Genomic DNA, 13,261 nt, shown 5'->3' with positions numbered 1-13,261 from the left:
GACTTCGGGGAGGGGCCCGGTGAGGATGAGGAATGCTGGTTCCAAGGCTCCAGGGCGGTGTGAGCCCCGCCCCCCAACCCTGCTCAACGCCCAGACGGGAGGAGGCCTCCCTCTGCAGAGCGCCCGCTACCTTTCCTGGGGAGGCCCGTCCCGGGCTGGGGGCGGCTCTCTGCTCTGTCCACAGACAGTCTGGATCCCCGGGCCCTCACCTGCAGCGAAGCCACAGCAGCCGGGAAGCTTGGTGACCAAGGGACCGAAGGCTGTTGGGAGGGGGCTTGTCTGTAATCCCATGCTAGTTTGGGGGCCCATCCCCCAGCCGTGCCCGTTCCTTCCCTCTGGGCCTCTGCTTCCTGCTCCGCCTAAGGAGGGATCGGATCTGACGTCCTGAGGTTTCCTGCCAGGGCGGTGGGCCAGGAATTCTGGAGACCTGCACGAGGTCACGCTACTGCTTTCTCTTGTGGCTGCAGTGGCAGGTTGAAGCCCGGATCCTGCCTGCGGCCTTGGGGGACGTAAGAGCCACCGCCGGCCTCGGAGATCTTGGGAGTCTCTACGGCCCCAGGGAGCGGACGTTGCTGTGGCAAGCGGCTGTCACTAGAGCCAGACAACTCTGGACCCAGGGAAGACAGCAAACCTCTCGTTGCTGGTCTCAAGGCCGTGAGATGGACAGTTCGGTGGCCTCTGCATCACACAGGGTCCTTTGGAATGCTGTGCTCCCAGGAAAGACTCTTTCTCGTTCCCTCCTCCCTCCCTCCCCTTTTTCCACCCCCCTGCCCTCTCCCTCCCTCCCTCCCTCCCTTCCTTCCTTCCTTCCTTCCTTTTATCCTTCCTTCCTTCCCTTCCTTCACTTTTTCCTTCCCTTCCCTTCCTTCCCTCCCTCCCTCCCTCCCTTCCCTCCCTCCCTTCCTTCTTTCCTTCCTTCCTTCCTTCCTTCCTTCCTTCCTTCCTTCCTTCCTTTTATCCTTCCTTTCCCTTCCTTCCTTCCTTCCTTCCTTCCTTCCCTTCCTTCACTTTTTCCTTTCCTTCCTTCCTTCCTTCCTTTTATTCTTCCTTTCCCTTCCTTCCTTTTATCCTTCCTTTTCCTTTCTTCCTTCCTTCCTTTTATCCTCCCCTTCCTCCCCTTCCTCCCCTTCCTCCCCTTCTTCCCTTCCTTCTCTTCTTCCCTTCCTTCCCTTCCTTCCTTCCTTCCTTCCTTCCTTCCTTCCTTCCTTCCTTCCTTTTATCCTTCCTTTCCCTTCCTTCCTTTTATTTTTCCTTTTCCTTTCTTCCTTCCTTCCTTTTATCCTCCCCTTCCTCCCCTTCCTCCCCTTCCTCCCCTTCTTCCCTTCCTTCCTTTCCTTTCCTTTCCTTTTCCTTCCTTCCTTCCTTCCTTCCTTCCTTCCTTCCTTCCTTCCTTCCTTCCTTCCTTTTATCCTTCCTTTCCCTTCCTTCCTTTTATTCTTCCTTTCCCTTCCTTCCTTTTATCCTTCCTTTTCCTTTCTTCCTTCCTTCCTTTTATCCTCCCCTTCCTCCCCTTCCTCCCCTTCCTCCCCTTCCTCCCCTCCTTCTCTTCTTCCCTTCCTTCCCTTCCTTCCTTCCTCACCGCCTCACTTCCTTACTTCCAGGCTTGAGAGAATGGCTGGGTGGAGCAGATAGGCATCAGCACGAGCAGGTTCAAATGGTGACTGTCTGGACCTAGGAATGGCCTTCACAGCCCCCAGAGAACCAAGCAGATGCCCTCTTCCCTGCTGCCCTTGTTTAGTTTTCTTTCGTTATTGCTCAAACTTCTTCCCTGGCTGTCTTTATCATGGAACTTCCAAATCTAAGATGGCGCCCCATGGCGTGACTCACTGGGGACCGTCCAGCATGACTCTCAGGCTTGAATCTTGGCGTGTGGCGCTTCGCGTGGGAACCACGCTGCCATCAGTTGGGACTGGACAATCTTACCGATGTCCCTGGGAGGACCACGGGGAGAACCCACAGTGTTCTGCTTAAGGCACAGTAAACCCCACTTCACCGTGTGGATCATAGTGAATGTCTGCAGGTCTGGTATGTTCACACTCAAAGGGGAAGGTTGGGCTCCATTATCTCTAAAGTCTTTCCCTCTCCTTGTTTGCTTTCGTTCTTGGCTTCCACATTCCCATTGCCTCAAAAGGTGGATGTTTAGCATTCCCAGCCTAAGTGCTAGTCCCTGCCTGCGGCAGGAGGGGGTGTGGTTCCGGGCCAGGGACTGATGCTCTGTCTCAGGAAAGGCACTTGGAGTCACTTCTTCATTCGGCCTCCTCCACAGCTTTCAGACGGGGCTGGAGGGTCGTTCAAGGGGCATCTGTGCTGAAAACCAAGAGGGGGTCAGTCCCCTGCGGAGGAGGGTGCTGTGCATGGATCACGGCCACCGTGCTTGTCATCAGTTTTCTCCTGGCCCGACACTTGATCCGAGGCTTGTAATTTTCACCTCTGAATTACTGCGTTAACAGAAGGGGTCCCAAAACACGAAGTGAGATGGAAAAGGACTACATCGTACACCTGCGTTGCCAAATGATTCACGAGCCAATGATTCTCAGCATCGTGTAAACCTTCACTACGTCCTATGTACAGAGAGAACTGTGCAGAAAGCACGCAACCACACTTTGGAGATGAAGCCTATGTGACTCTGTGACCCACTGCTCTGTCCCCCCGATCGTGCCCACCTGAGCCTCCCAGCATCCCTGTGAGTGGCACGTACGATTATCCCAATTTTCCTCACCGGAGACTGAGGCTCAGGGTGGTGACGGGACTTTGCGTGGTTGGCTTGGGACCAGAGCCGTCACTAAGCTAGTGCACCACCCCCCCTCCCCAGGGACACAGTGCTTCCTAACAAGAGCACTGCCTTCCAATGCCTGCTTGCAGCCGTCGCTCCTTCTGTGCCCGGCTCTCTTCTTCACCGGGACGTGTTTCTTATCTTCTCCAGGGCTGAGGTCACTCATTGTGTCGGCAGGAGTCTGCACTCGTTCCTTTTGGTCCCGGTGAGACAAGGCAGGAATTCTAAAAAGCAGCAGCGATCACTCCTGAGTCCTTTTGTACAGTCCTGTAAATAATTCATCTGGACTTGAGGGGTCTGACGCTGAGAACACATTGAACCTCGCAGTAACCGGCGAGCTCTGCGTGCAGAACTTGAATCCAGCGGGAAAGAGAAATGGGTCTTTGAAATCAGAGACGACTTTGAGTGACCTGAGAACACAGGTAGAGGCACCGGAGACAGATGGACAGCAGCCAGACAGAGTATTTTTAAGGCACGTAAAGGTCACCCTCAAGGTTTCCACATACACATCCCGCACGCTTGGCAGCTGGGATCTGGGCACAACCAGCTCTGGAGTTGGAAGCACCGGGAGAGGTCCCAGCGAGCGCCCTTCCCGAGTCCCTCCTGCTGCTCTCGATACCTGGATCAAACAAAGAAAATTGTGTTTGCCAGGCTCGCCAGCTGAAGTCACAAGATTCCGGGTGTCATGCAGCACTCTGGAATTCCTACCAAAAGCCATCAGAAGGGGTTTGCCACCCGCCACGGGGAAGAGGCCGTGCATCGGACCTTCCAGATAAAAGCGTTTAGTACAGAGTTGAAAAACCATGTGATGGTCATGGATTTTGTGAAGAGTAAGTGGTTCCCCTCCCAGAGAAGAGCCAAAGTTTGTGTCATCCGTATGTACCAAGGCCTGAAGACAGCTGAACAGACAGCTGGCAGATATGAGGTATGGCTGAACCTGGGCGGGAAGGTGGGCACACAACCTAATTTGGAGGACCTGGAGGTGCTCCCCAGCAGACAGTTCAGGTGCTGTATCTGGTCTAATAAATTCATCATCTGTCTGTAGTGTTCCCCAGCAAATTTGGAGAAGGGGCGGTCATCTCTTTGAGTTTGGGAAAGGGGGACGCGTATCGGATGAGTGTGATTTACACAGGACACACATCCGCATTTGCCAACATTTAATAGTGACCAAGTTCATTTGTACCCACGTCTAGAAACTGCGGTACATTTCTGTGAGTTAGTAATCCCCTGTCTTTAAAAACAGATTCCTGTTTGTTTTCTGTGTGGTATGCAGAAAAACATCTTTTGACCTGCCTTGGTCGAATTAAAATAGAATGATTTAAGCTAGGCCTGTAAGAATGGTCTTTTCTTTTCCCAGGGTGAGATCTAATTTTCAAACAGAAGCTACTCTGTGGGGGGGAAAAAAAGGAGAAGTTTGGAGTTTAGAATGTCAAAGTGAGACAGACCCATCGCTCTGAGACATATTTGCATTCCGAAGCTAGTATAAGCCACGAGCAGTTATCTTTTCAGAAAGTAAACACGCATGAAATCTGACAGCTCTTTATTGTACATGGAATACATCACGAATGCCATTGTAATTGACTCCTATAGAGCTTACTTACCTCTTTTGATAAACACAGTATGCAAATTACTAATGTTTTACCAAACGGTAGCCTTTCTGAATGTTGATGCTGTTGTTAGGAAGGCCTGCCCATGAATGCTGGCAAATACCCCTGATCTTTTGTTCCCCACCCTGGGCTTCCTTATTCCAGGGCAATGCGAGAACCTGTTCTGCAGGGTGAAAGGCTGGCTTCTTCCAGTTCCAGCCCTGGGATTGTGAATTTCCATGTTCACAACAGAGATATAAAGGCCACAGAAATAATGGTGTTAATTAAATTCGGTAATAGTTGTTCATTAGTTCATCGCCCAATCAACCAGAGCAAAAGGTGTGCAATTAGAATATAATTGAAAGAAACCAGAGATATTATTATTCACAAGTAATTAATCGGATGGGGACAGAATTTTATCATTGTATAATTTTCATTGAGGTTATTTTTCGGTCCTCCAGAGAGAGGAAAACTTGTTGAATTATATCCTCATGCATTTTACAGAAGTGTTCCTGGCTCTAGTTTAAACCGTAAATGACAAAGAGCAACTCTTGTGTCCCTATTTTCTTATGCATAGAACTTCATTTATTCCTATAGCAACGCTGAAGGTAACAATGTGGAAAAGTACATCTTTGCAGGAGATTGTAGAAAGCTTTAAGTATACTGACAGTCACAGCCGCCACTTTTTTGTGGCCCCAACAACCCCCGCCTTCCCCTCCTGCAACTACCAGGGACAGCCAACAGTTGGAAGTTATGGGCCCACTGCTCGGGAGTAACCTGGAGTCTGAAATCTTACATTAAACTCAGTCTGAGACCTTCCCACAGCCAGCAGGCTGTTCAGCTGGGTGGTCCTCACTGTGTCTAGAATGATTTGGGAAGCGGTCTGGGCAGGGCCCTCTTTGTTCAAGGGCAGGCCAAGTTTGAAAACCAACATAGGATCCATGCCTCCCGCCCTTCTTACTTCCGAGATGTGCTCTATTAGAAGCAAACATTTCACGATTTAAAATATTCCATATCCATTGAACTATTCATATTATTCCCACTAGGGCATGTCAATATCATTTAGTTTAGGAGATCCAGGAAGAAGTCAACTTCCTTGCTCAATTTCCAAGCTGAACTGATGAGAGAGCCCAATTAACAGCCTCTGGGCCCTGTCAGACTTGGCCCCAGTCACCCATTCGTTCTCTCTTGCCAACTCCAAGGCCATCAGTTAATCTGCCTGGACTGTGACCATAAAGTACCTCATGGGGGTGGGGGGAGATGAACAGGGTCACTAAAATGAGCTCTCCATGCACAAAGGTACACTAGGTTAAAGAAACTAGCTGCTTCTCCAGTAAAAATGAGTTTTGGAAATTTTGTTTCTGCAAAAACCTCGTGGATTTCAAGTCCCTCCCGTGATGACTCACGAATCTGCTGGAGCTGAGTTTAACATCCGAAACTGGCATTTCCTTAAAACCGTGGCCTTGGTCTTGGCTGTGTTAATGCTTGGAGACGCTGCCTCTCCTCCGAGATAAGCGGTGAATCAGCCCAGCTCTGTCCCAGCGATGGTCTAGCCACTCATCCCCTTACTTAATCTGCCTTGTAATAGGAACGAACACCCGATCCGTTGTCTGAAAGGTAACTAGGGTGCGAAGCAGATGGCAGTGAGGGTGCTGGAGATCCTGGTTTGCAAAGCCTTGGTCCCTGCTGACTCCAGAATGCCCCAAACTATTAAAAACACAGAGGGTCCTTCTCTCCCTGCTTAGATACCTGGTAAGTTTCAGACATAAAAGTAGCCAGAACTCAGTAATTTGAGCTCTGGTTGCTGTCAGTGTGACAGGCACGGCCACATTCTGACTGAGAGTCCTTGCAAACGCAGAGCATGGATGGTTTCCACTTGATTCGGGAAGGGAACCATATGGAATTCGGAGATGTGCTTGTATCTTCTAATTGGTTGTGGAGAACTTTGTGATGACAGACACACGCTGGGGCATGCAAGCCAAGTCTCATCCTATAAATGTATGTCTTACATTTAATCATTAGAGGAGCCAGAGAAAGTTTCCGTATTTGGTAATCGCCTTTTGGCCATACTTTTCAAGATTTTCCCAAACCTCTATTATTTTTATCTTCCTACTTATCTTTTTTTTTTTTTTTTTTGGATTTGGCAGTGATGCTCAATTCTGGCTGCATATAAGAATCATGGCAAACTGATTTTTTTGTATGCAAAAACTGCCCACATTTGATGTACACATTTTGATGAGTTGGGGCATATGTTTACACCCGTGACGCCATTACCACAGTCAAGGTAATAGACATACCCATCACCTCGAAATATTTCCTTGTGTTCTTCTGCATGTTAATTTTTTGTTTGTTGTTTTTTGTTGGTAAGGATACTTAACGTGAGATCTGTTCTTTTACCATGAAGTGTGTAATGCCACGCCGTTAACCACGGGCGCAGCGTGGCATGGCAGAGTTCTGCACTTACTCATCTGGACGGACCGTCCAGCATAACTGGAGCTTTCTACCCTCTCAGCCAGCCTCTCCGTTGCCCCTTCCTCGGCCCCTGGCAACCACAATCCTGTTTTTTTGCTTCTGTGAGTTTGACTAGTTTAGATACCTCATGTGGGTGGAATCATGCAGCATTTGTCCTTCTGTGACGGGCCTATTTAAGCATAATGTCTTCGAGTTTCATCCATGTTGTCACAAATGGTAGGATTGTCTTCATTTTTTACGCCTGAATAATATTCCATTGCGTGTAAATACCACATATTTTTATCCGTTCATCTGTCAATAGACGTTTGGGTTATTTTTTTATGGTGAACTTTTTAAATTTTAATTTAATTTAATTTAATTTTATCTATCTATCTATCTATCTATCTATCTATCTATCTATCTATCTATATCTATCTTCAAGTTAACATACAGTGTAATATTGGTTCAGGAGTAGAAGCCAGTGATTCATCTCTTACGTACAACACCCAGTGCTCATCCCAACAAGTGCCCTTCTCCATGCCCAACCCCCATTTAGCCCATCACCCCAACCAACTCCCTCCATCAACCCCCGGTTTGTTCTCTGTACTTAAGAGCCTCTTATAGTTTGCCTCCCTCTCAGTTTTTATCTTATTTTTCCTTCCCCTGTGTTCATCTGTTTTGTTTTTTAAATTCCACAAATGAGTGAAATCATGTGAGTTGTCTTTCTCCAACTGACTTATTTCACTTAGCATAACACACTTGAGTTTCATCCACGTTGTTGCAAATGGCGAGATTTTATTCTTTTTGATTGCTGAGTAATAGTCCATTGTGTGTACATACCACATCTTCTTTAGCTTATCTTTTTGGTAAACTTTAAGAAACTACATATGTCTATAGCCCAGCCAAGGCCATTGTGACCCAGCACAGGTGTCTGATCTTGTTGTATTCCTTTAAAGAGCATTGAACTTTGTTCTGGCATGAGGTCAATTTACTTGAAAACGGTCAGATCCTTTTGAGGCTTACTTTCAGCAGACTTTAGTCTAGAGTATTGGTCCTCAGTCAGTAATGATTTTCCCCTGGGTGATATTTGGTAAAGTCTGGAGACGTTTGGTTTCGACAGCTTGGGGCAGATGCTACGGGTACCTTCTGGGTAGAGCCCAGGGATGCTGCTGAATGTACTACAGCATCCAGGACAGTCTTCTACCAACACCAACGAGAATTGCCCAGCCCTGGTCTAGGGCTAATTTAGCCCCACTGTCAAGGACTCTACTTAATGCCCTGTGTATGTGAGATCTTTCCACCAGGGCCAGTAGGAATGTGAACTGTTTCCAGCTCTGGGTTAAGTCCTGGAAGTGTCTGACCTACTACTTCCTGGTGATTCTTTTTCTGGATTCGTGAAGTTTTCCCTCAAGCATGCGAAGACCGGTATTCGGCCAAAGGCTAGAGGGACCCATTGCTGGTTGTCAGAACTGTTCTTTCCTTGCAGGTCACTCCTTTTCAGTATTTAGCCCCCCAATTCTGGCTGCCTCAGCTTCTCTGAGTCCTGATCTCTGCCTCCTCCACTCAGTGAGGCTCCTGGGCTCTCTTAAGTTTCCCCTTTCTGCTCTGCAGCCTGGAAGCTTCCTCTGGGTGGGGACAGTCGTAGGGCTCCCTGCTCTCACGTCCCCTCCATCCAGGATTGCAGACCCCCATTGCTTTGTATCCAGTGTCTGAATGCTGTTGCCTCATAGCCTTTGTCTGTTTACTCCATCGTGGCTGGAAGCAGAGTCTCCCTGGGTGGTTTTGATGTCCCACTGGCTTTGAGAAATGCCACTCTGGGCTTTGCTGAATGTTTTCCAGTGGTTGGGGTGAGCCCGTAGGTCATAGGAGATGAAAATACTCAAGTTTTCAGTGTCTGGGCTTCAAGATCACTTTCTTTAGGGAATGAAGCAGTCAGCGAGATAAGACAGGAAGTAAAACAAACATTCCCTTTCTTCTCACAGTTATCAGAGGGGGCAAAATGATTTACCTTTTCCCAACCAAGCTGGAGAGGTGTAGGCAGACTGGAGTCTTCAGAATCTCATTTTTCTTCCTGTAGTCCTGGCCTCCACATGAGATTTTTGCCAGATTAATCTGCTGGTGGCTCTGGCTATAGTGAAGGCACTGAACTCCCCATGTAAAAACGGTTGAGAAAAGGCCATTTGACAAAGGACAATAAACATTTCGTGTATATTTATTTTTGAGAGAGAGAGAACGCAAGCAGAGGAGGGGCAGAGAGAGAGGGAGACACAGAATCCGAAGCAGGCTCCAGGCTCTGAGCCGTCAGCACAGAGCCTGACATGGGGCTCCAACTCATGAACCGCGAGATCATGACCTGAGCCGATGTTGGATGCTTAACCGACTGAGCCACCCAGGCGCCCCAGGACAATAAACATTTCAATTAGCTCTGCCACCCCATCGACAGATCAGGACCCCCTGCCTCATCTCCGGGACCTGCTTCCTGCCTGAGCGCATCCTTGGTGCTCCTCCCGGAAGCCTCAACGACTCACCTCCACTGACAGTGGCTGGTAGTCTCCGTTCAAATGCAGGAAGAGGGAAATGATGAAGCGACCACCCTTGGGTCTCAGTGCTGCCTACCCTTCCAGCCCCTCCCTGCATATGCCAATGGGAGGCTGCACGTCACAGGGCAAGGTTCTCGGGAGGTACAAGGGGTCCGAGGGCTGAAATCAGTTTTGTTGCATCAGGAAGCACATGTGCTGATGAGGTCTCCAAACTAGCTGAGCTCTGAATGTTTTGTTGTCGGTGATGTGCAGCTGGATCCAGAACACCTGCAGTCTCTTGAGATCTGACACTGTTGTGGCCAACGTCCTTCAGGAAATGGGGCATGGAAGGGGCCCCACGTCCATGTCTCAGCCAAAGCAAAGGCAGGCTGATGGAAGATGAACGGGGTGGTGTGGCTAAGTGTGACGGTGCTGGGTTGAGTCTTTCTGGGGTCTTGCTAGATGAGTGACCTTGGAAATTTTCTTGACATCTTTGAGCCTTGGTTTCCCCATCTATGTTCGTGGAACCATGAGGAGATCTACCTCCTAGGTTTGCTGTAGGGATTACAAGAGGTTATATAAAAGGCTAAGCCTCCGGTCTAGCAGAGAGGCAGCATTCCATACAAGCGAGTTGTGGCTGTTCAAGTTCCAACATGCCTTTTTCTGCCATCCCCAACCCTGCGCCAAGGATACAGCACCAAGACGTGGCCCCTGGGACCAACCTAACTGTAACCAGTGCTTTGAGGATGCTGCTCCTGGCAAGCAGTCCTGTTTACATTGGGGTGAATACCCGCAATCCTTCTTCCCCACGCTCAGAGTGCCAGGTGACAGGGACTTGGGACCTTCTGTGCTCTTGGCTCAGGGTACCCTCCACTCCCCAAGCAACTCAGACATCAGTCAGCAAATTGACCCTGAGCTGAATGTACAGTTTCTACTCAGAACCCACCTAGTTCTGCGGTCAGCTGCAAATTCCCCCTTTGACCAGAGACTACTGAGAATGTGGGTCCATACACATCTGCTTCCTGCCCGATCGAGCTGGGGCTGAGGCAAGAAGGATTAACAGGGTATTTTCCATGTAAGTTGCACCCTCCCTTAGAAGATCTGCAAGGCGGGAAAGGAGTTTGCGACCCCAGGAAGGACTGAATGGCCTTCACACTTTAGTGTCCCCCAGGATCCTCGGGAGAATGTTCTAGGAAGGTATATCCCTGGGCTCTGGGAACGGTGGGGTCCAGAAACGCCTCCGTTTTTAACATGAAATCCAGGTGATTCCAATTCAGGTCTAAAATTGTGATCTGGAATGTCCAGACTGTTATTTTCTAACCGCATGAACCAAGGAAACAACCAAGAAGTCCAAGGGACTCGCCTGTGTTGAGAAGGCAGGAGCGAAGGGGCACGGAGTGGGGGAGGGGAGGCACGGTCCGAGAGGAGAGCGGCTGGGCCGCTGTGTGCCAGGATCACCGAGAGACAGAGATGGAACAAAAGGGGCCGTTGTTTGGTCCCTGAATTGCCTCATTGATCCTCAACCACAGCTGTGTAAGGCACATGAGCCCTGTTTTTCCAAAGAGAAAGTTCTGTGAGCCCTGACAGCTGATGCAGGCTGCACGGGGACACAGGAGAGGCGGAAGGAGGGTCCACCTCAGTTATGTCCCACTCTGAGGTTGTGCTTCCGGCGTGGTGTTGGGGAGTGGGGATGGGGGGAGCTGCGCTTGTCCCGACAGCAGAGGGTGGGAGCCCAGGGGTCTTCAGGGTTGACCGTGGACAAAACCAACTGTGCTGGGATTGGGCGGTAAGAGGCAGTTATACACCTCTCCCTCTGCTATAGGAATCTCCCCCTCCTACAGCTCTTCGCCAAGCACTTTCTTCTGGTCCTTCGGTCCCTCACGGGTGCTCACTCCTCTCTGTGCTGTCCCATGTCAGGTCCCTTTCCGGTGGGTTAAGAGGAAATATTGGGCTGATCTGCTTTAAAAAATATTTATCGAGGACCCACTCTGTGCCAGGAGCTGTGCTAGGTGCTGGTGACACGGCGGTCCAGAAGGCAGGTTTCCTGCCCATGCTGGTGAGGGAGGCAGCCACCCCAGTGAGTGCCGAGTCAGGGTGTCTACACTGAGCTGTGGGTCCGGAGAACTCAGCAAGGAAGCACAGGGAAGGAGACATTTGGGCATGTTCTTCACGGAAGGTTGGGCGTCTCCTGTGACCAGTAGGGAGAGTGAGAATGTGGGGCACAGGTGGAGAAGACATTTCAGGCTGAAAGATGGGCAGTTCCTGGATAGTGGCACAGGAGGACCACACCTAAGCAGAGCCCAGTGGTCTAGAATTGCAGCTAGCATTTGCAGGGCACAGTTCCTGGGAGGAGGGAGCCAGGCAGAGAAAGAGGTTCAGAAGTTGGGGAAGTTGGGTCTGTGGCTAAAAACTAACCTGTGCTGTGAGAAATCATGAGGCCAGACAAAGAAGAGCCCACAAGGAAAGAACAGCTACTGGGAAGCTAGAAGATGAACGCTTCTTGGAGCTCACTCGGGGCAATGGATCATTAAGTTCCTCACCATCCAGTATGGAGAGACCTCACGGAGTACAGGGTGAATTCGGTAGAGATCCTAAAAGGGTCAGGCCTTGGAAGTATGCCAAATTAGCCCCGGAGTAAAGGCTAGTCTAGATCCATCCTATAACAGTGTTAGAAGCGCTTCTTGAGCTCCTCCGCGAGCAGTCTAAGTGCCTGCCAGAACAAAGTTCAGCACTCTTTAAAGGATTATGACAAGATTCAGCAAGTGATAATATAACACTAAAAATATCTAGCATCCAGACAAAGCTTACTAGACATTCAAAGGAGCAGGGGAGCATGATACGTAACCAGGAGACATCGTGATTCATAGAAACAGATTTATAAATGACAGAGGTGATGGAATTAACAGGCAAGGATTTTTTAAAAAGCTGTTATAAGACTGTTGTTTTCCCTCTATTTTTATTTATTTTTTTACTTGAGAGATCGAGAGAGAGAGAGAGAGAGAGAGAGAGAGAATAAGAGAGAGCATGAGCTGGGGAGAGGGACACAGGGAGAGAGAGAATCCCAAGCAGCCTCCACGCTCAGTGAAGAGCCCGATGTGGGGTTCAATCATGGTGTGTTGTTTTGCTTTTCAATTCAGGGGTTTATGGAAACATGCCACATCACGGGGAAAGAAATAGATGATAAAAAATGAACCAGACAGAACTTATGGGGAGAGAAATAGATGGTAAAAAATGAACCAAACAGAACTTATGGGGAGAGAAATAGATGATTAAAAATGAACCAAACAGAACTTATAGAGAAGAAAATGAGTGGAGAGAAGGAGGGAGTGAGGAAGGGAGGGAGGGAGAGAGAAAGAGAACAGAGCCTGAGTGACCTACAGGATAACATCCATATCAAGAGATCCAACACACATACAATTAGAATCTCAGAGTGGGGAGGGGGTGAGAGCAGGAAAATGATTTGGAGAAATAGTGGCTGAAAATTTTCCAATTTTAACGGGACGCATGTCAGCGCATTGCTTGTCAGGTATACGTATTAGCAGAGGCCAGATCATCAAGATTGGCCCATGCCTTGATAAATACTATATATTTCATTGTTTCCCAGTGGTGGTCACAGCATTATCAATCAGGGTTCTCCAGTGCAAGGGGTGTGTTTGTTTCCTTGTGGTCATCACGTGTAATTAACTGAGGCAGTTTGCTTATTTACTTATGGCTGAGATCATGTCAACTTAGTGTCGGATCGCTTCAGCTCCGATGGGCTATCAGGAAAGGGAAAAACTATCTGACAGATGCTATCTGTATTATTTTTGCTATTCCTGCAAAACAAATGATCACACAAGTGACTTAAAATGACACGTATTTATTATTTCACAGTTTTGTCGATCAGATGTGCTGGGGTGGGTTGGCCAGCCCCTCCACCGAGGTCTTTCCAG

General features: G+C 49.0%; 1 protein-coding gene across 9 annotated transcripts in view; it reads left to right on the top strand.

The window, feature by feature from the left end:
* Positions 1-13,261, top strand: part of CD2H10orf90 (chromosome D2 C10orf90 homolog) — a 266,252-nt gene that overhangs the window by 44,078 nt on the left and 208,913 nt on the right. For 2 of the 9 annotated variants that reach the window (XM_045040814.1, XM_045040807.1), the window contains exon 1: positions 2,189-3,698. The exons of 2 other annotated variants lie outside the window; for them this stretch is intronic. In XM_045040814.1, coding sequence (XP_044896749.1) covers positions 3,459-3,698 — 240 coding nt within the window. In that variant the 5' untranslated portion in view covers positions 2,189-3,458. Of the gene's footprint in view, positions 1-2,121; positions 3,699-13,261 lie in introns of those variants that run through there. 5 more of the 9 variants (XM_045040813.1, XM_045040812.1, XM_045040811.1 and 2 more) reach the window with 5 other exon arrangements.

This window comes from Felis catus, chromosome D2 (assembly GCF_018350175.1).
Source record: "Felis catus isolate Fca126 chromosome D2, F.catus_Fca126_mat1.0, whole genome shotgun sequence".
Classification (NCBI taxonomy): domain Eukaryota; kingdom Metazoa; phylum Chordata; class Mammalia; order Carnivora; family Felidae; genus Felis; species Felis catus.
This window is presented reverse-complemented; position numbering and strand designations above follow the sequence as displayed.